This window comes from Papaver somniferum, chromosome 9 (genome assembly GCF_003573695.1).
Source record: "Papaver somniferum cultivar HN1 chromosome 9, ASM357369v1, whole genome shotgun sequence".
NCBI classification, from domain to species: domain Eukaryota; kingdom Viridiplantae; phylum Streptophyta; class Magnoliopsida; order Ranunculales; family Papaveraceae; genus Papaver; species Papaver somniferum.
This window is the reverse complement of record NC_039366.1, coordinates 122,178,511-122,200,755: the sequence shown is the minus strand read 5'-3', so window position 1 is coordinate 122,200,755 and position 22,245 is coordinate 122,178,511. Positions and strand designations below refer to the sequence as shown.

The 22,245-nt window shown below is 35.8% G+C and overlaps 1 protein-coding gene across 1 annotated transcript; it reads right to left on the bottom strand.

Annotated features, from left to right (window-relative positions):
* Nucleotides 1-15,460: 15,460 nt before the first annotated feature.
* Nucleotides 15,461-16,961, bottom strand: LOC113312521. Its single transcript, XM_026561269.1, has 2 exons — nt 16,879-16,961; nt 15,461-16,760 (listed from the first exon to the last, which is right to left on the bottom strand). Exons 1-2 carry the CDS (start codon nt 16,959-16,961, stop codon nt 15,461-15,463), a joined length of 1,383 nt encoding a protein of 460 aa, XP_026417054.1.
* Between the last annotated feature and the right edge of the window lie 5,284 nt (nt 16,962-22,245).

Genomic DNA, 22,245 nt, shown 5'->3' with positions numbered 1-22,245 from the left:
TTTTGTTCAATAAGGCCAAAGGGAAGTAGAAATTTATAAGTCAAGCAAGAAATCGAAGAGAAGAGTTAATTGTCAAGGTTCTATGAGGTTCGATAGTTTATCATCAACAGTTGAAGACCGAAGAAGACGTTGTTTCTACTGAGCACTATGAGAGAGTCGAAGAAAGATACATTTGGTTGCTTTTTTAGTCCGCTTTCAATCTGGCACAAGATCTTTCTAGCACTGGTTTAACTCATCACACGTAATTAGTCCAGCTGTGTAGCAGATGTCCCTTTCATCTTTATCTCTCTCCTAATCTTATCCAGCTGTAAAGCAGCAGACGCATCTTACAATGTTTATCTAGCTGTGTAGCGGATATCTCTTTATCTAGCAGTGTTGCGGATGTGTCTCCCCTTTTCTTCAGTCAGCTTTAGAGATGACACCTTTAATTTGTCTGGCATCCTAGTTACTTGGAGATAGGTTGAGAATATGTATGTCCTCATAGCTCTTTGGATACTTGTGACCAATTAGAAGTCATGGTTTTGTGGGTACACCTCTGGTAAACCCTCCCGAGATTAACTCGGTTTTATTTTTTATTAGTTTTGCTCGAGGACTAGCAAATAATAAGTTTGGGGGTATTTGATAGACGCATTTATGTGTCTAATTTGTCCTCAATGTTTCGTATTGTTGGTACTCGTTTTCGTCCTTATTATGGTGTTTTGTGTATTTTTAGGTATTTTTGGAAAATAAATATTGTTGGAAAAATCGGCTCGAAAAATCACTCGGAACACCCCCGGAGGACACTTGCTATACGGAGCCCAGACTTGGTTAAGGGGCACCTCAATTACTAAGGGGCACCCCAAAAAGGCAACTGCTATTCGCACCCCACAACTGGTTAGGGGGACACCATCTTCTTCATTTGAAACTTAAAAATTGGCGGGAAAAATGTGGCAGCTCTCTCAGAATGTTTCGATCGAAATTTGAAGATGTTCTAGGTGGACTAAAGGGCTGAAACTTCATGGGTAGTTGTGATATGTCATAAAAGAGCTGGTATGGGTGTTTGTTTCGATCAAATTTGGCTGGAAAATCCGTGACAAGGAATCAGGGCAGCCCGTGCATGAGAAGAATAGTTCACGGGTTTTGGAAGATTTATGCGTGTTCTGCTCGTGTATGATGACTCTAGCAACACTCTGGACCGTGAAGAAGATAAATGAGGAGATTTTGCAGCTGTAGAAACACGTGAGAAGCTAAAACAGGGAAGAAAATATTCCCAGAATGTTTTTCTTCACTGCCGAGTTTAATGAAAATTTGTGAGAGTTATGGCGTGATATTTTGCTGATGTTGAGTATATATAGGGTGAGGGGATCATAGAGAAGGGAGACGGAGAGATTGGGAGAGAAAAAGAGCACCACAGAGCGAAAAAATCAAATTTGCTGAGATGCCATTTCTGCAGCTGCAAAACTGAAGAACACGAAGAATGGACCTGCACCAGCAGTCGTTTTTGTACAGTGACATCAACTCATTCTTTGGCCGCAGTTTACAGGCAGACTTAAAAACGCAACAGCAACAATAACGGCTCTTTGTAACGGTTTTTGCAACAGTTATAAGCGTTGAAAACCCGTTTTTTATTATAATTCTCCCTTATTCATCATTTGTAACCCTTTGAGCATAAATGAAATCAACTTTTGAGCGTGTTTCCAACATGATGAGCGGCTAATTCTCTCGTAACCAAGGAAATGGATGAAGTTATTCACACATAAACAATGGGTAACTATTTCATTTTCTCTAATATTTAATTATAATTCACTCAATCACTGCTTTTGCAGAGTTCTTAAAAGTTTACATAATTTTGTTCATTAGTTGTGATTCAATTAGATAGGTTATGCTTTGGTTAGATAATCTATGCTCAGGGGATACAATTAATTTTTGAGAATATGTTTGATTATTTGTGGATTAAGAAATAAAGGATTAAAAGGATAATTAGAGTTATGAAATATTTGACATCATTGATGTGTAATAGTGGATTCTAGTGTCTTGGTTATTTTCCAATCACCTGAAATCAATTTTGAGTTAAGTTTTCTATATTTGTAAGTTCTATTAAGTCTAGAATTCGTTGCCTTCACAAGCCTCAACGAACTCTTTACTACAAAAATACCATCAATATTGGAAACAAAAATTACAAGACAAAAATTGATGGTATTTTCAATGATGTTGTAGTAATGAGGTTCAAACTCTCGGACTTGTGAAAATTAAATTTAAAGATTTAATAAAATTATATACAAAAATATTAACAAAGTGGGCGAGAGGTATGAGAAAACAACCAAGACATTGATTCCAGTATTACACATGAATTAATGATGGTAAATAATCCAAAACTCTAATTATCTTTTAAGTCCTTTATATCTTAACTCACTAATAATCAAGCAAATTCTCAAACATCAATTGTATCCCTTAAGCATAGATTATCTAAACAAAACATAAACTATCTAATTGAATCACAACTGATTAGGAAAATTACGCAAACAATTTAAAACTCTGCAAAAGCAGTGATTGAGTGAATTATAATTAAATATTAGAGAGAATAAAATAGTTACCAATTATTCATGCGTAAATAGCTTCCTCATTGCCTTGGTTGTGGGAGAATTAGCCGCTCATCATGTTGGAAACACGCTCAAAAATCATTATTATTGCTCAAAGGGTGTTTACAAATGATGAAAATGGAGAAATAATTCAAAACCGGGTTTGTAACAATTATATTTGTTACAAACCATAGAACTACGACCCACAGTATGTGTCACTGATACTGTTGCTCTAAGACCCACGGCTCTGTGTCGCAAACGCTGGAAAATAAGTCTGCCTCTGATGTACGACCCACGGCTGTGAGTCGTTGACACTGTTAAAAAACGACTGCTGGTGCAGGTCCGTTCTTCGTGTTCTTCAGTTTTGCATCAGCATAAATGGCAGCTCTGCAAATTTGATTTTTCGCTCTATGGTGCTCTTTTTCTCTCCCAATCTCTCCGTCCCCCTTCTCTATGATCCCCTCACCCTATATATACTCAACAACAACAAAATATCACGCCATAACTCTCATAAATTTTCATTAAACTCGGCAGTGAAGAAAAATATTCTGGGAATATTTTCTTCCCTGTTTTAGCTTCTCACGTATTTCTACAGCTGCAAAATCTCCTCATTTATCTTCTTCACGGTCCAGAGTGTTGCTAGAGTCATCGTACACGAGCAGAACACGCATAAATCTTCCAAAACCCGTGAACTATTCTTCTCATGCACGGGCTTCCCTGATTCCTTGTCACGGATTTTCCAGCCAAATTTGATCCAAACAAACACCCATACCAGCTCTTTTATGACATATCACAACTACCCATGAAGTTTCAGCCCTTTAGTCCACCTATGACATCTTCAAATTTCAATCGAAACATTCTCAGAGAGCTGCCACATTTTCCCCGCCAATTTTTAAGTTTCAAATGAAGAAGATGGTGTCCCCCTAACCAGCTGTGGGGTGCGAATAGCAGCTTCCTTTTTGGGGTGTCCCTTAGTAATTGAGGTGCCCCTTAACCAAATCTAGGTTCCGTATAACAGGTGTCCTCCGGAGGTGTTCCGAGCAACTTTTCGAGCCGAATTTTCCAACAATATTTATTTCCTAAAAATACATAAAAACACAATATTAGTACAAAAATCGAGTTCCAACAAAACAGACATTGAGGACAATTTAGACACAAAAATGTGTCTATCATAAAGGTAGTGTCTTTCAGTCCAAAGTATTTCATCCTCTTTGTAATGCTTTAAAGACTGCCACAAATGCCTTCAATTTTCATGTCAATTGCCCTTGTTCATTCCAATGCTACTATGATTTCCCGCACTTCCATCTAATCCAAGCTTTGAGTCATCATGTTCATTGTTCCTCCCTATCTACACCCTCCAACACTATATTTTAAAATCAACACAAATACACCATGGTTAGTACTCATGTCATATGTGACTGCATAGGTAATCTCCATCGCTTCAAAAGGGAGCTTTAGCCAAATCTGTTTTGGAATTTTATTATTATGTTTTGTGTCCCTTGATTCCGATGGGTCAGCATTCTTTCCTCTATTTATCCTTTATTTATTCTCTACAATATGGCATTGCAGAATCCACTGCTTAACAGAAAGAGGAATAATACACATGGGAAAAAGGTTGTGGTTTTATGCAAACCATACACTCCTAACAAAGAGACATAAGAATAATATATGCTCAAGTGTTTCATCTTGTTGAGAGCATAGATGGAAGATATTTGGAGTAACATTGAATCAATAAACCTTACTAGCAATGGGAACCATATCTCGTACGCACTTATGGGGAAAAAGTTGAATCCTATGGGTTGTTTTCCTATATACTATCCCATTTGGAAATTCCAGTTTGACTTTTTTTTTGAACAAAAGATAAATTTATTAGATCAAATTATGAAATAGATACATGTTTTGCATCTTCTTGTACTCGTGTAATAATCACATGAGGTGTATTGTCAAACCAAATCTGACTAAGTTTTGCACTCTAGCTACTTTAGATAGTTTATCACCTACTTTACCTCTCTCCTTTGGCACATAAGAACATTGCCATGAGATACAGTTTTGAAAAATTAACTTAATATCCTTCACCATTGGCAGGTTATGTTATCTCCAATCTATGGAATATAATTTTCCTTATTGACAACATCTACCACCACTTTGTAGTCCATCTCAAACAGAACCTTCTCTAACCACAATCCATTTCACAGCTTCCTACAACCCCATGCATTCTGCTTGCTCTGCACTTCCAATACTCCTCAGACGGATGCATCTGGCTGCTTGTTAGACACCAGCACAAATTTGAATAATTATTCCAGTGCCACCTGATTTTTCAGTGTCCTGAAAAAACCCATCACAATTAATTAACAATATGGGTATCTAAAAAAGTAGGTAGCCAGTGAATGTTGTTAGGATTCAATCTAACAGATTTATTAGAAATAGGAGATTTCTGCATAGCATGCTCCTTAAAGAATATAACATATCTCCTAATGTTGATGGATGAAAACGATTTGCTGGTTATTTAGGAAAATGGAGACTCGAGCATGCGGGCGGAGACTCCTCGAACGAGCAAATTTCCTAAAACTTTTTCAAACAGATTTACTGCACAAGAGTGCTTTGAGTTCCAGAGATCAATCTGTAGGACTCCGGCCTAAACCAAGAAAATGGTCGTTCCAGAGTCAATTCGGTCACAAAGAGGGAGGAGGGTCGATTTGTAGGAGGGAAGCTGAGAAGTGTGTGTGAGATCAATAATGATCAAGGATGAATGTGTTGAAGGTTTCTGCAAGTTTTGTGAATTATTGAGTTCTGAGATAAGTTTGATCGATCGAGTGATAATTTCTTGCTGGCCGAAATTAGTGTGTCTCTCAATCGTGGATTCAGAAACTTATTTATATTCCAAGAATAGTAGACACATTGATCCAAGTAAGTGTGACGGTCGCTGGAGTAAAAGAGCGGGAAGTCGTGGTTAAACCAGTTTCATGTCTTGCGGAGACTTGGTTGATCGTACATTCACTACTTTTTTAACTCCCTCAACTGCTTGCACTAATTATTCACATTTCTCATCGTGGGTGTACACATGTGTCGTAGTCCGCCAGACCAAAACCTTAGTGAATATCCTCTCATGTGACGTGATTGATGCCTCATGAATGTGGATTCTTCAACGCAGACTTGTATTTAATTAGTCAGTTGTTGACTTGACTAGACGATGAGCCTTATCCTTGATGAGTCGAGCATAATGAACGAATGTGGTATGCTCTGAGACTCATGGATTAAGCATAAGGTGTCTGTTGAGACAGAATGATGGAAAGACATTGAGTCTTGATGAATTGTGATATATCATTTTACCAGTCGAGGTAATAATGATATTTTGATAATTCAGATCGAGCGTCTGATGAGATTGCTCGATCAATGATTTATTTTGATATGTTGAGTATTCTAAAGGAGATAAAAGATATTGTTGAATTATGCAGAATGCTCATCTCTGATCTAATATATCATGAATGATTGAATGACAAAGTAGGAATCAGAAATATTGAATGATCGTCCGTTCGAACCATGTTGCTCATTCAAGCAAAAATGTTGGTATCATAACCAAACGAGTTAGAATATTTATTACTGGATCAATAAAATTCTCGAATGTTGATAGTTGAATCAACATGAGGATTATTGCTACTTGAATATTATATCTGGATCAATATGAAAAATATTGCTCGGTCGAACAATTAAATATTGATAGTTGAATCAATATTGCTAGAACCCCGTTGATCATGTATTTTGCTAACTTAAGAAATTTAGTGTTGATAGATGAGCAAAATAAATATTTCTCGTTTTAGAAAATATTGCTTGATTCATGAATTATTGGTAGCGGGTCCGAATAAAATATTAATTAAAAATATTGGTAGCTGGGCCAAATATTATATAATTAATTAGGATGTTGATTGTTGGATCAACACAAATTATTAGTGTTTGAATTTTCTCAGAATTATGTTTTGCAGAACATTTGGTTTGAAACCCTAATTTTGATCGATTGTTGATCAATGGATGATTTACTGAAAATCAAGCATGAATGAGATAGGGACCGGCTATATGAGATGATGGGACTACCATGTAGTACCCAGGTGCTCGAATGAGCATGCACCAAAGTCCTTTGTAGACCAGTTGGTGAAAGGATGATTAAATGCTCTTCAATCATTATCAAAATAGTGCTCGTCTGAGCATTAGGTGGTAAAACCTAATTATAGAGAGAGAGGGACCGACCAAGGGGTATGAAACCGGTCCTTAATGGTTGTAGAGACTACTGATGGTCGATTGATCACATTCCAAGTTGTTTGGGAAGAGTTTGAACCCATTATGAGTTATAAAAGATTAATTAGGTCAAAATCATAAATGGATGTGGGACTAGCTTCTGCAAGCCAAAGGGCCGACCTTGGTCGGTCAAGGTAGCATGAACGTGTCACCATATTGCACGTGACTCAATTCTGAGAATTTTGATATTTTCTGGTGTGCGTTCGAGCAATATTTTGGATTTTCAGAAGAGTTTGATCTCGACTGAAACTCTCGATTTTGCTTGAGTGAGCAAGTAGAACTTTGCTCATACGACCAATATTTTGAGAATATTAAAATAATAATATTTTAATATTTGTAGTGAAAAGCTCGGACGTCGTGTGACCATTTGGCCTTTTGGCTTTTTGGTAGTTTGAGCAAAATTGGAGAAATATGGAAAAATTAGGTTCTTTTTTGCTCAAACGAGGGAGTTTCATGAGATGGGAGAAGAAATAATAATAATAAAATAAGGAATTAGAGAGGTGTGGGACCGGACACGACCGAGGTATGGACGCTCGGCCCATGTGTCCGGTCCCGTGCTCTTCCCTATTTTATATTACTCCCCCTGTTTCAAAAAGACAGTCCGCTTTGACTTTGTCAAAATATTAAGGAGTCCATAGTAGTTTACATGCATACCCTTAGTTACTTGCCTAATTTATTTCAATAAAAACGTCAGTAATAAAAACTACCAAATATTGTTATGGGATTGTAAAAAGGAAATAAAAAAAAGAAAGTTAAAAGGAATGAAAGATATATTTGTTTCCTTAATTATACAAATTTCATTAATATTTTAGATTGGGCCCATTAAAAAAGAATTTATGATCAATAGAAAACCTTAAGGTTAAGGGTATATTAGAGAGTTCATTGGAAAAATATGACTATAAACAGAAGTTGGACACAGTTTTGAAACGGACCAAAATGGAATAGAGGATGGTGTTTTTGAAACATAGGGAGTATTATCTTTCAACATGTGAGGAAATATGGAGAAACTAATAGTTTTTCTCAACCGAGGAAGTTTTCTCAAACAACGAGTTTTCAAGAGACAAGGAAAATATTAAAATAAGTTAAAATAAAATAAAGGGAGAGGCGGGACCGTCCGGCTGGTGGGTCCGGTCCCGTGCGCCTCTTGTTTATTTTATTTTATATTATTTTCTTTCCCTATTTTGCATAGGTTTCCTCGTTCGCCCATATTTTTGAATGCTTGTTTATGCATTTTGGTGCTCACTTATGCATATTTGGGTGCTTGTTCATGCATTATTGTTAGGTACACTCGCACCATTTTCTCGGGGCTTACTCGGTGCTGGCCTAAATACCCGAAAAGTGAATATCTATTACTAATCCATGGAATTCAGTTGAGAATAATCTATGAAACGGAGTAATGACATAAAATAGATTATTTTCTAGGAATTCAATTGATGAATGTTGCGTTAGAATTAATCTATGAATGACCCTATACTAGCATCCAATATGTCTAGGAGCGGTTATTCAAGAATCTAGGTATGAGATAGTAACATCATACTTGTTCTGAATATTAATTTTGTATAGTCATGGAACATTGAGACATTTTGAAGACGTTAACGCTCTACTAGCATGCAATATGTCTAGGAGCCGTCTAATCATTAAGATTATATACATATGTATTCTATATAGTCAGAGAACATTGAGACATCCTGAAGACGTTAACGCTTTATACTAGCATGAAATATGTCTAGGAGTCGTCCAATCACTATCTATTCTATACAGAAGTGTTGATGAAATATGCGAAGTGTTGAAAGCTCAGTTGAGAAGCTTTAAGGATCACATATTCATGCATGCTCTGATAGGGTGTACAGTTAGTCAAAGATTGTGAAATGAGCTTTACGAATCCTAAAATATGAGTTTCACATAGTGTCTAAAGCCGTGTCAGAAATATGCAGGATCATGATTTTACGATTTTAGCCTTTGTCGAAAATCCACCATCAACACCTAGATATATTTTTTTGGAGTATAGTTACTATTTTGAAAGATTTTGTCACATGTCTCAGTCCATATGAGACCATGTTCTTTTGAGCACATTAAACTCTGTGATTAATTCGTTATATAAAGTACCAAACTAACTACAAACCCATTCTGCAAGATTGTTGAAGTTATTGAAAGTTCATCTTGTAGTAGAGAACCATACTGCTCTAGACAAATTGCAGTCCATAATGATATGAGCAGGCGTTCCCAGATGTTTATCACAACAAGGAAAAGAGTCTACCAAACCAGTTATGACTGGACTAAGAATATATCTTATTAGGAGAAGATTGGAGATGCATTTCCAAAGAAAATGGCTTATTCTTGGAAGGGTTGGCATCTTCCACATCGTTTTGTAAATTTTTTGCATTCTGGCGAGTCAGAGAGTTGATTCTCAACAAATATTTTCCTATAGCAAGACTATACATAAAAGTTATCATTCTTCTCTAGAAGTCATACAATCCTGTCCTCTTGATTAATATGGATCGAGATGTTGAGAATCTCATCTACAGTTGGTTGATCAAAAAGATCTTATAAAATAGTCATATCCTAGGATGATGAGTCTGTAGAGAATGACTGATGAACATGAGTACAGAGGTGATTTGAAGAACATCCATGTATAGGCTAAGGAGCTAGAACAATGAGATTTGGATCCAACCATGCTTCCAAATGAGAATCTTTTTGCCATCTTCTAGATTCCAGCAACTATGTTTTTGAACAAATTGCAATTATGAGCTAATATTTATCCATGACCAATTGGCATTAGTATTCTTTTTAAGATTAAAAATCTCTCCATCTGTATAGTATTTTACTTATAGTGACTTGGCCATGACATACTTTGTATCAGAACATAACTTCCAGACAATTTTAGCTAGGAGACCTCTGTTAAAAGTATGCATATCTCTGAAACCTAGTCCGCATTCTTCTTTTGGTTTAGAAGCTTTTTTCCATGTATCTATATGTTTCCCTTTAATAGATTTCTTGTTTCTCCAAAAAACTTGCTGAGAGGGGTGTTCATCTTTTTGATAGTTGAGTCAGGTAACTTAAAATTGGGTCATGTGATGGATTGGAATGACATGAGTTACATTTTTTATCATCACAGTTCTAGATGCATCAGACATATTACTACAATTCCATCCACATAATCTATGATCCATTTTGTCCACTAGAACTAAGAATGAAATTTTCCTATTTCTACCAATAAAAAAGGAAGGTCCAAGTATTGTTCTTCTTTTATATCTAGTTGTCTTACTCTCAATAAACCACTTAAAGCCTGACAGTTTGCAAGACCCATGTTTGATCTGGAAAAAAACTACATATTTGTTGAAATTAATGAGTTGACCTGAGCAAGCACTAAACTCCTCAATCACTCGAATAAGCTTGTTAGTTTGAGAAAGATTAGCTTTACAAAAAATAAGCAATCATCTGCAAAAAAACAAATGATTAATCTTTTGGGATGAACTTGAAATCTTCATGTCAGTAATTTTACATTTTGATTCATAATGAGCCAGATATCTAGAGAATGACTTCATAGATATGATGAATAAATATGGTGAGAGAGGATCACCTTGATATATGCCTCTTTTAGGTTTAACGGGAGAAGTAGATCCATTGAACTGAATTTCAATATGAGTAGTACTAATGCATTGAGATATTAGCTGACAACATTTTTGACCAAACCATTTTTTTAAGAATGTCTAGTAAGAATCTCCACTATAACCTGTCAAATTCCTTAGACATATCCATCTTAAGAGCAAGATGACCACCTCTACCTTCTTTGAGTTTCATTTTACAATTTCCTGAATAAGATATTTTTCAGAAATTAACCTTCCTGGGACATAAGCTGCTTGTAGAGGAGAAATAATATTGCTGATGTGTTTCTTTATCCTTATAGCCAAGATTTTAGAAATCATCTTATAAACAGTGTTACATAGAGAAATGGATCGATAATTTTCAGGTTTATGAGGAGTTTGAGTCTTGGGAATTGATGTAACTCTTGTGTGATTGAGTTGCTTGAGCAGAAAACCGTAATGGAAAAAAGACTTGATCATCTTGCAAATATCTTCTTTTACAGTCGTCCATTGGGACTGGTAAAAACCTGGTGGAAAGCCACCAGGTCCTGGAGAGGTCTATGGATCCATGGTCAGGAGAGATTGATGTATTTCTTGATCATTTAGTTTAGCTTCTAGTTCATTGTTATATTTATCTGATATGCATCTTGGAATATGTTGCAGAAAGGAGTATCCATTTGAAGGAGCAGATGTGGTCATAATTTTCTGAAATGGGACTTGAGAAGAATCTCAAGATAGTCTATATATGAACACCAAGAACCATCTAGAGCAAGCAATGAATCAATTTTTTTTTCTTGATCTTCTTCAATTAACTCTGATGTGAAAATATTTCAATTTCTTGATCTTATCCATATCATTATATAAATGATCTTTAACTTTTTATCTATGAGAGTTGGATAGAACTTCATTTAGAGCACTGGTGTCCTTTTCTAGAATGATAACATTATTTGTATTTTTTCATCAACATCTGAAGACTGGAGATAAGACATATCTGCTTGCAACTAAGTTATTCTGCTTTACATATTACAAAAAGTAGATTTACTCCACTTAGAGAGAATATGTCTAGTATTATTTTCAAAAAAATAATAATATTTGACCCGGAAACACTAATAGACCAAGCATGATGAGTTTCTTCATTGCATTTTATATTTTGCAACCAAATTTCAAAAAAAAAAAAAATCAATTTCTATCAGAGATTCTATTGACTTTATAAAAGTATAAAAGAATTGGAGAATGATCGGATCCATTTTGAGGTAGATGAGAAAGAATAACATCAAGAAAAACTAGTGACCATTCATAATTTATCAAACTTATATTTAGTATGGATTTGGATTTACCAGTACCTTGTTTGTTGTTGGTCCAAATAAAGGGTTTTCCACTAAATCCATGGTCACTCAGGTTTGATTCCATAATTAAAGAGAACTTCAGAATAAATAGAAGGGCCAGAAGATGTGTTTCTTCCTTAGGAGAAATGGTTATATTTAAGTCACCATTCATGACCCAAGGCATTTTTTACTGATTTACTTAAACTTTTATTGTGCACCAATTGACTAGCCTATTCATTTCTAAAAGGAGTTCCATATACATGAGAAAAACACCCTCCTTTACTAGGGTCATTAGAGACAATTGCATGGATTATTTTTTAGATTGATTAATTATGTCTGGGGAAAAAACATATTTCCACAAGAGAATAAGATCACCAGCAGTACCTATAAAAGGTACAAAGCATTTGTTTGGCATATTAGGAAATTGGGAAGTCTGAGAATCCTATTATCATTGATTTTTGTCTCAGAGATGAATATAATGTCTGGGGCATAAAAAATATTTAGATGGTGTAAGTGATCTCTAGTATCTTTTTCTAAAAGAACCTTGACAGTAGATTATGAGAGAAAAAAATATCAAGAATATAACTTATTACGCAAGGAAGAAGATCCAAATGTGAGAGTGAATAGTAAAAAAATAGGTGATATGTGAAAAAAACAAAAAAAAAATAATTGGTTTTTAAAGTAGTTACCAAAATAATAACAGCCTCATCTATTTCATGAAGGTACTCTTTTGCAATTAATTCTCCTTTTTCAGCCAGATCATGTTTCAGGTCATCAACATCTTCTGAACAGTTTGTAGTACATGTATTATGATTAGTAATACTATTATGAATATTTTGGGTGTGAATAGTAGGACTAGGGAGAGTATTTGAATTTGAGATAACTTCCTCATCATTGTTTTTTTGATCTTTTAGCTTTCCTAACAACTTCTTGATCTTCCAAGTTTCCATTGATCTGCTAGCTACAAAAATTTGTTTGAGAATTTGGTCTATATCATCAGAGGTCTGCACTCCATTTGATGTGGCTAGCTCATTTCAATAAGAAATATACTCTTCATTAGTTTATCTTCTTATCTTAAGATCATCAGCAACATTTTGACATTCCTCATCGCCATGACCAACTGTAAAATAAACTTTACAGAGTTTATGAGGTTGTCTCTCCCAGTGATAGAGAACCCATGTAACACCTCTTGCGACTGTATCCACCATCCTCCTCTAAAAAAAGGTTTTTTTTTTCTATTTTCAATCTGGCAGTAATCGTGCTGACATAAGTCGGTCTGCAATTTTCTGGTTCAGTCCATATCTTAGGACCTAACTCTTCTAAAGTTTCACCTACAACTTGCACAAAGTGGTGTTCAAGAAGGAGGTTTTTAAAGTGCACATTCCATTATTGATGTGTGAAGGTTTGATCTTTGATACCAATTGAAGCATCATACCTTTTGAATGCTTAAATAAATAAGTAAAAAACTTGTGAGGTTAATGTGACACTTTTTGACATTCCAAAGTCCTTTTTTGAGAACAACCTCTCCCACTTCATTGGAGTTGAATTTGAATAGGAAGATGTTTTTGAATAGAGCATTGTGTCTGTTTCAATGGGATATTTAGAAAACATCTTTACAATTAGGGAATTACTCCATTCTTCCGTAGCACTGAGATGGTTCTTGTCATACCAATCACACGTCTTTTCTGCCTCGCACAAATATCATGTATCTTTGCATTATGGAGTTGAGAGGTTATTGCAAAAACTTGGTTGTTGGAGGAGGAAGCAATCTAGGATTTATAAAAGAAAGAGATATTGAAAAATAGTTTTTCTCGATGGTCTCTTTGAATTGGTTATTATGAAGATATTGACAACCTATTGAAAACTAGAATCAGTTGTATTGTGATAACTATGATAAGAATACTTAGGTAAGAAAATATTATGAGAATAATTCTTAGGGTTGAAGAGGGTTAAGGTCAACTGAGTCGTTATCGGAGTGAAATTGCATGTCCTCCAATTACGCTTGACTGTGGGGGAAAGATTGAAAATTTGAAATTCAAATTTTGAGCTCTAATGCTCTGGATCGGCCTAGCTGTAACTCTAACTTTCGACTCATAATCATCAACGAGATCATATATACATGACTTAAATCATAATACCGGAACATACTGTTACATTTCATCATATCGATGGTTTGTAAAACTGCGGAAGAAGATGCTATTGAAACTGCCTGAGACCGCAACAACACCGTTGTCAGAAGGGGATATAATTGAACAAAAGTCCAATAATGGATGCCCTTCATGGTAAACATATGTCCATGCACCAAAAGTTAATGATTCATAAGGCAATAAGACATGTTAATGAAGGAATGAGATCATCATCAATGATAGAGTCATGAAGAAATTTTGAGTGGATTTGCTTACTGAGTTAACTCAGTGTTCGGCGATTTAAAACCAAGATTCAAATGACCGAACCTGTATTAGTTGATGGTAATAGTTTGACTTGACTAGAAAACATTATAAAGAGATTGAATAGAAAACAGGTTATTATCCGTTTGGCCATCTAGGAATATCTATGTTGTTCCTATAAATTTAATTAGGGAAATAACATGCTTTGTGTTGGCATCGGAAATAGTTAGATCGGTGCCATATTCCCCTTACCTTGGTGCATTAAGTCCTTAAACATAGTGCATCTAATGGTGGGTTTGTTTGCAGAATTCACAATTTCCAAGAATATATAATCCCACGGGATTATAAATTCTGGGATTCATGTAAATCCTGTTGGAGAACTAAATATAGTCCCACATAGCTAACTCTTTAGTCTAGATCATAATATTTAAGGTGCGGAGCCACTCCACTCATTTCCAATTGGTTTTGAGTTTGAAGCCCACACACTTTTATCATGGTATCAGAGCTAGGCCCTGTATGAGACGTAAGACCCAATAAGATCCAAGAAGGCAGGGCAACCATCAAAATGTCCACGATGTAGCGTACTCACAGAGCCCTACACTTGGAGGGGGCATGTTGGAGAACTAAATATAGTCCCACATAGCTAACTCCTTAGTCTAGATCCTAATATTAAGGTGTGGAGCTACTCCACTCATTTCCAATTGGTTTTGAGTTGGAAGCCCGCACACTTCTATCAAATCCCTCGGATATTTGGTAACTCAGTTGAGATTTCTAGGATTTCATAAAAAAAATTGTGTTAAAGTCCATGTATTGTTTGACATTGCCCTAAGAATCTTAAAATTTTAGATTTATGGGATTTGGAGTAAAATATAATGGGTTCATATATCATCTGATAAGTTTCGCAGGAAATCTTAGGGGGGTGGGTCTAACTCCATATGGAGGATTTTCTGGAAAAATGAGGATGTGGATGATTAAACGTACGGAGGAAAACGTAATTCCACCAAATCCCCTGAACCCATAAATTCCACCTTAAAAATTCTAAATTCAAACCCACCATAAATGAAAAGTTAGCCTAAATGGTGGGAATGTAATTAACAATGGGAATTTGAATGTTCGAATCGAAGACATGTCTAGAACAACTAAAGAAAACAAAAGAACAATTCCACCGTTTCCACGGACAGTAAGGCTTTTTTGTTCAGCAGCATGGGTAAACTAGGCTTATGGGCATTTTGAGAAGAAAGAAAGACACCCCCAAGTCCATATTCCCCTGTTCCGTAACTTTTTTTTTTTTGCTAGGAAAGGAAAAATAATAATGATTAAAATAGGTTTACATCATTTTGGAGAAAGTAGGGAATACTGGATTCATCCCATTCGCCTGTAACTTTCTCTATACGACTATGCTTAGTAGCTAAGTCTGCAATACTATTAAGATTCCTCTTAAGGTGATTATACTTTATCGTATGAATATCTTTTAAAAGAAATAGACAATCATCTAAAACAGAGCAATAGGACCAGCTAGTCTGTACTTTGTTATTATTCAGATAAGCCATAACATTCTTGGCATCACTAATTAAGAAAATCTCCTGGTAGTTTTTGGAGAGGATCCATTTAGCTGCCTCCAGAATGGCGAAGCTTTCAGCACCCTCGGGACTAGAAGCAGCACCAGCAACTAGTTTGCTGCCCTTGAAAGAACCTGCATGATTCATTGCCACAATTCCAACACCAGAGTTGTTAGTATCCTTGTCAAAAGAAGCATCACAGAAAACAAGTAAGTTGATTTCAGGTATAGTATTAAGAAAATTATCCTCATTGACAACAACCGTTTGAGGATTAGAAATAACAGCATTGACCAAAGAGCTAACAGCCTCATCTGCCAAACTAAGAGCAGTATTGGCAGTGAGTTGAGGATTCAGGGTCTTGTTGTCAAAAACTTTAGAGCACCTGTCCTTCCAAATGTACCAAGCTGCAGTGAACACAATAACAGATTTATCTAACAGATTCTTAGTGGAGAGCCATTTAGAAATCCAGTCCTTAATGCTAATGTCACTATTCAAGTCTTGAGCAATAACATGACTGACAGCATGGAGGTTGGACCAGACATTCCTAGCAAAGTTACAATGAAGAATCATGTGTTCTGGAGTTTTATTGACTCCAGAATTGCAGGATTTGCACCTGTTGTCATGGTTGCTGCTATAACTAGAGATCTTACTACCTGTGGGAAGAATGTTTTCTTCACATTTCCATAAAAAGAGTTGAGTTTTAGGCAAAAGTGGAGTCTTCCAAAGAGCCTTGTGTAATTCTAGATCTGGATTGGGTGTAGAATTATGTGGCAACTCATTTGCTAATAAATTATACACAGATTTAACTGTTAAAATGCCATTCTTATTAAAAGGCCAAATGAGAGTATCACATCCAGAGACTGGTATTCTCATCCTACAAATCCTTTGGCTATTTTCACTGGTGAAGAAAGCTTCAACTAAGGCAACATTCCAAGTCTTATCCTCATGATTTATGAGGTCAGAAACTTTATAATTAGGATTAGGAAAACTAGAACACAGAGGCAAAGAAGCATTAAGGATCCAATTATCAGAAAAAGCATGAATAGTAGATCCATCCCTTAAATCCCAGAAAGCATGTTGTTTCAGAATATCCAGACCATGACAGATACTTGACCATACCCAGGATTGACTCCATGGTTTTTTTATAATGAATGGGATGACAGTTTTTGAAATACTTGCATTTTAAAATCCTAACCCAAAGCTCATTAGGGGAGTGAATTAAAAGCCAGGCAGTTTTAGCTAAGAGAGCAAGATTCATTTTTTTAAGATTCCTAAAACCTAATCCTCTCTGTAATTTATGAGAACAAACCTATTCCCATTTCTTAAAGTAATAGCCTCTACGACCATCTTTACCCCACCAAAAATCTCTTTGAGATTTCTCCATTTTATCAACAATGGTGTCAGGAAGAAGAAATGAGTTCATATGATAATTGGAAGTAGACTTTAAATTATGTTGAACAAGGACAGATCTACCAGATTGGGTTAATTGCTTACCCTTCCAATTAGCAACTTTAGAATCATGATGATTGTTCAAATGAGACATACACTCAGTCCTATTTCTAGTGACAAACAGTGGGATCCCTAGATATTTTTCATTAAGTTTTATTTTCCTAACATTCATTGATCTGATAAGAGACACACAATGGTCTGTGAGAACATTCTTGCTAAAGAAACAAGCTGACTTTTCAAAATTAATCATCTGGCCAGAAATACTACTAAAATCATTGATTAAAGCCATAAGATTAGTAGTTTCAGAATGTGTAGCTTTAGTGAAAAGCAGACAGTCGTCTGCAAAAAGCAGGTGAGATATACTAGGAGCTTCATTAGTGACCTTAAAGCCATGGATGAGATTGATGTGCTCAGCATGGATAAGATACATAGAGAAAGCCTCCATACACAAAATAAACAGATAAGGAGACAAGGGATCACCTTGTCGCAAACCTCTAGTAGGGTTAAAAGAAGGACAAGGTGAACCATTCATTAAAATAGAAATATTGGTTGTACTAATGCACTGCAAAATCAGTTGACACCAATGATCTGAAAACCCAAACTTTTTAAGCACAACAATTAAGAAAGACCATTCAACTCTATCAAAGGCCTTAGACATATCGAGTTTAAGGCCCATGATACCACATCTGTCTTTCTTTTTCTTCATAGAGTGAACCAACTCATGTGCAATCACCACATTATTTTGTATATTTCTACCAGGTACATAAGCAGCCTGATATGGTGATATAAGATTGCTCAAAAATGGTTTCATTCTATTCACCAGAATTTTAGATATAATTTTATAATTTGAATTACAGAGATAAATGGGCCTAAAATCAGCAGGGCTTATAAGCTTATTTACCTTAGGAATTAGAGAAATAAAAGTGTGATTCATTTCTTTCAAAAGATGTTTAGATTGAAAGAAACTTTGGACAGTCTCTAAGACATCATTTTCAAGCAAATTCAGGTTTTGTTTGTAAAAACCTGGTGGAAACCCATCTGGAACAGGGGAAGTCCATGGTTTCATTTGCTTAATGGTATTCCTAACCTCTTCAAGAGTGATGGGACTCAGCAAATGATCATTGTCCTCATCAGTAATACATTTATCAATACAATTCAGAAAATTATTGTTCAAGACAGGGTTAGTTGTAGCAGAAATATTCTTGAAATGGGAAACAAGAAGGTCCTCAAGATTACCTCTATCCTCAGACCACTGTCCATTTGCTAATTTAAGAGAGCTGATATGGTTGAAATGTCTCCTTCTATTCACATGAGTGTGGTAGTAAGAGGTATTTCTATCATGATTTTTAATGAAATAAACTCTGGCTTTTTGGGCATAAAAAGATTCTTGATATTTTTGAGCTAGCTTAAGATTTTGTTCTACTTTCCTTATGGCCTCATTGTTCTTAATTGAGTATGGGTTACTATTCAGATTTTTGAGTTGATCAGTTAAGGAATGAACTTTTTGATCAATATTACCATAATGAGAAATATTCCATTTCTTGAGCTTAAATTTGACATTTCTAAGACAACTGACCATTCTAAAAGCATTGGACCCTCTAACATTAGTTTTATAAGCATCCCTGATCACTTGTTGACAAGAGGGATCTTTAAACCAGCATTTAAAATACCTATATGGCCTTTTCCCTTGGTGTTCATTACAGTTAGTAACCAAGAGGATTGGTAAATGATCAGAGCCTATGGCATCAATGTGGAACAACTTCGAATGGTTGTAATGATGCAGCCAATGACCATTTACCAAGGCCCTGTCAAGTCTAGCTTGAACATTGTCAGTACCTTCTTGTCTATTAGACCAAGTAAACTGAGCACCAGTTTATCTTAAATCACTCAAGTCAGTATTGTCAATTACTTGTTGAATGATAGGATATTCTGAGGTGGTTGGTCTAGTATTAGAGGACCTTTCATGAGCCAACATAGTTATGTTAAGGTCTCCAACTAAAACCCATGGAAGATCAATAGAATTTCCAATGTCATTAATGTGATTCCATTGTTCTATTTTCTCATCATGGTATGTGGAACCATAAAGAAAAGTAGAGAGGAATTCAGGTTTACTAGGATCAGAATAGATCATGGTATGGATCATCTTATCCGTAGTGTGAAGAATATTAAAAGTGAAACCACGCTTCCATAAAAAGGCAATACCTCCAGAGAGACCCCTAGAAGGACTAATCCAACAGTTAGGGTAGTTGAGTCTCTTGAGATATTGACCCATTTTTACAAAGTCATTTTTGGTTTCACTAAGAAAAATGACATCAGGATTTTGGCCTCTAATTTGGTTCCATAAACTGGTCCTAGTATCAGGGTTGCCAAAGCCCTGGTAGTTCCACGACAAAATTCTCATTATGGAGAAAAAAGTGCACAAACCAATGTGGTTACAGGAATTAAAGAGAATATCACAATCAGAGCAACTATAATTGTAACAATTGAAAATGAAGGACTCTAAGCTACAAGCAAAAGAACTGAAAAAGACAATCAAATAGACATTAACCACGCTAAGGCTATTGAAGTAATGCTTAAGGGACAGAGCAAAACAATGGGGGATATGCTTGAAATTGGCTATAAATAAGTAATTAACACAGAATTTGGTACTTATGAAAGAACTACTACTACTGATATGCAAGTCACAGAAGAAAAAACTAAAATTTAGGGATAAAGGAAAAAGCTAGGGTTTTGTTTAGGTACCTGATTAAGAGATGCAGAGTTTCCATTGTGATTCCATGCCGCGGCCACAGTGTGTTCAGATTCTGTGCTATCAGATGCCATTGAGTGATTATCATTCATTGAATTAGATTGGTATTCCATCCTGTTTCCAGTAGTGAGATCATTACAATCAATCATTTATTCAGCTTCATTGATTGCACCATGGTAAATAGGATTGTTATGGATTGATGGGGAATTGAGGTTATGGGTAAGCTCGATGTTGAGATGGGGATTAATTTTGAATCCTTGTTCTCTGATTCGCTTGTTCTTCCTCTGCTCTGCATCTTCGATTTCCAAATCTATATTGTCTTCATTACGAACAATGACTGACGGAGTAGTCGAAGTAGAAGCAATATTTGCACCCACGGATGATTCCGCCCCAGTATCCATTATATTATCATCCTCACTAGTGATATAGGCAGCCAAATTTTTTTTACCCTCCTCAGTTTGGCTCCGGATTGCATATTCATTTTTTGTCATGGATTCCACCTTCTGTTCCATTGCAAGCTTCTTACATTGCGAATCTATGTGATCAACAACCCAGCACTTTTTGCAAATCTCATAAGGCTGCATTTCGAAGTGGTAAATAACCCATTGTTTTTGACCAGTTGGAGTTATGTACCAACCACCCCTTCTGAGAGGTTCAGTGAGATTGACTTCCACATAGACAGTGCTAGTAACACTGCCTCTCGGCTGTCTTCTTCTTCCCTCTGGTGTGACTTTTTTCCCAATATCCTTATAGATCTCAGAGACCAGCCTATCATTAAGGATGATATTTCCAAGATTTCTTAGTTTAACGATCCAAGTATGATGCTCAAACTTGTGGTCTTTGATATTTATGTCGGGATCAAACTGAACTAGAAAGAGCAGATAACCCATGATGTCCCAGGTTTTTGAACTTACTCCCTTGAAAGCATCCTCTCTCTGAAATCTGAAAAGAAACATATTTGTGCCTTTGGTGATGATTTCATATTTGCGATAGCTTCTCCAACGATCGTTGATCTCCTTTTTAATCTCTTCATGATCCAGTGGTTTGTTGAAGATAATTTTTCCAAGCAGATTGAAAGAGAAATCATCAGTATTTTCAACGGGAGCCACAACATACGCGACTATTCTTCTGATTGGTCTAATAGTAGAAGTACCAGCACCAGTCGTTTGCATATTGTTGGAATTCATGATTTGGTTGTTGTTAGTAGCAGACATTGTTTCACAGTCTTTTTTACTCGTGATATTGAAGCCTGTAGAATTGTTTAGGGTTTTAGGGTTATGCTTATAAGATGGATATTTTATTGGTTTATGGAAATATCTGTATTGATGAGTATCTTTCTGTTTCCATATTTGTTGGGGGTGGAGCAATATATCCGGCTTATTTTCTTTGACTAGAAATTTGAATTTGAAAAGAGAATAAACCTTCCCTCTGAATAAGCTAAAATCTCTGCTAAAATCTCTGCTAAAGTATGCAACCGAGTCAACTGAGTTAACTGGTATGGAAAGGGTTTTAGCTATGATGGAATGACGTGCAATCATAAAGAAGTTTGGAGACTGAAAAGAAAATCCTTGTTGATGATATGCTGGGGATAGGAAAACCAGAATCAAGACGACTTGTTGATTCCACACAAGAAGCGATGATATCACAATAATACCACAGTGACAAACGACAGAGATCTGAACTAGTATAATCACGACTGACTACCACCACTGGGAGCGACACGGGAAGACAATGAAAACCTGCAAGAACAAGTTAAAACAACATGATATTAGAACAACGAATGATTTGTAAAAGAAAGAGAGATGTAAAAACTTAAGACAACAAAAACTTCAAAACCTTCAACACCTTCTAAAAGCCTGTATGAAGTTGAACTTGACTAGAATGAAATAATGCATTACGAAATTAAAAAAAGGACATAAATCAAAAGAAAATAATAAATTGTAAAAGGATCTGAATAGAGAAATCATCGAAGATTCATGAACTTGACTAGACTTTAGACTATATAGCAGAAGCATTGGTGCATTGGTGCTGCTCTGCCCTGTGTTCCGTAACTACTGGACTGATCCTGGAACCCACTTCCCTCACCCTCACATGCTCCAATCTTGACTTTTTCAAACATCAGAAGCAACAGTAAAATCAGATCCGCCAAATTCATTCCACGTGTATATTTTCTCGATCCGAAGGCCGTCTTTAAACCGATTTCAAACTAAAGTTACCCATATTTTTTCATCTAGGAAATTGTGCAGGATAGATTTTGATGCTATGCTCGTGATATTTTAGCCATTCCACAAAAACGCACCTCGATTTCACTATAATTCACGACTACATCCTATATGAACCTTGG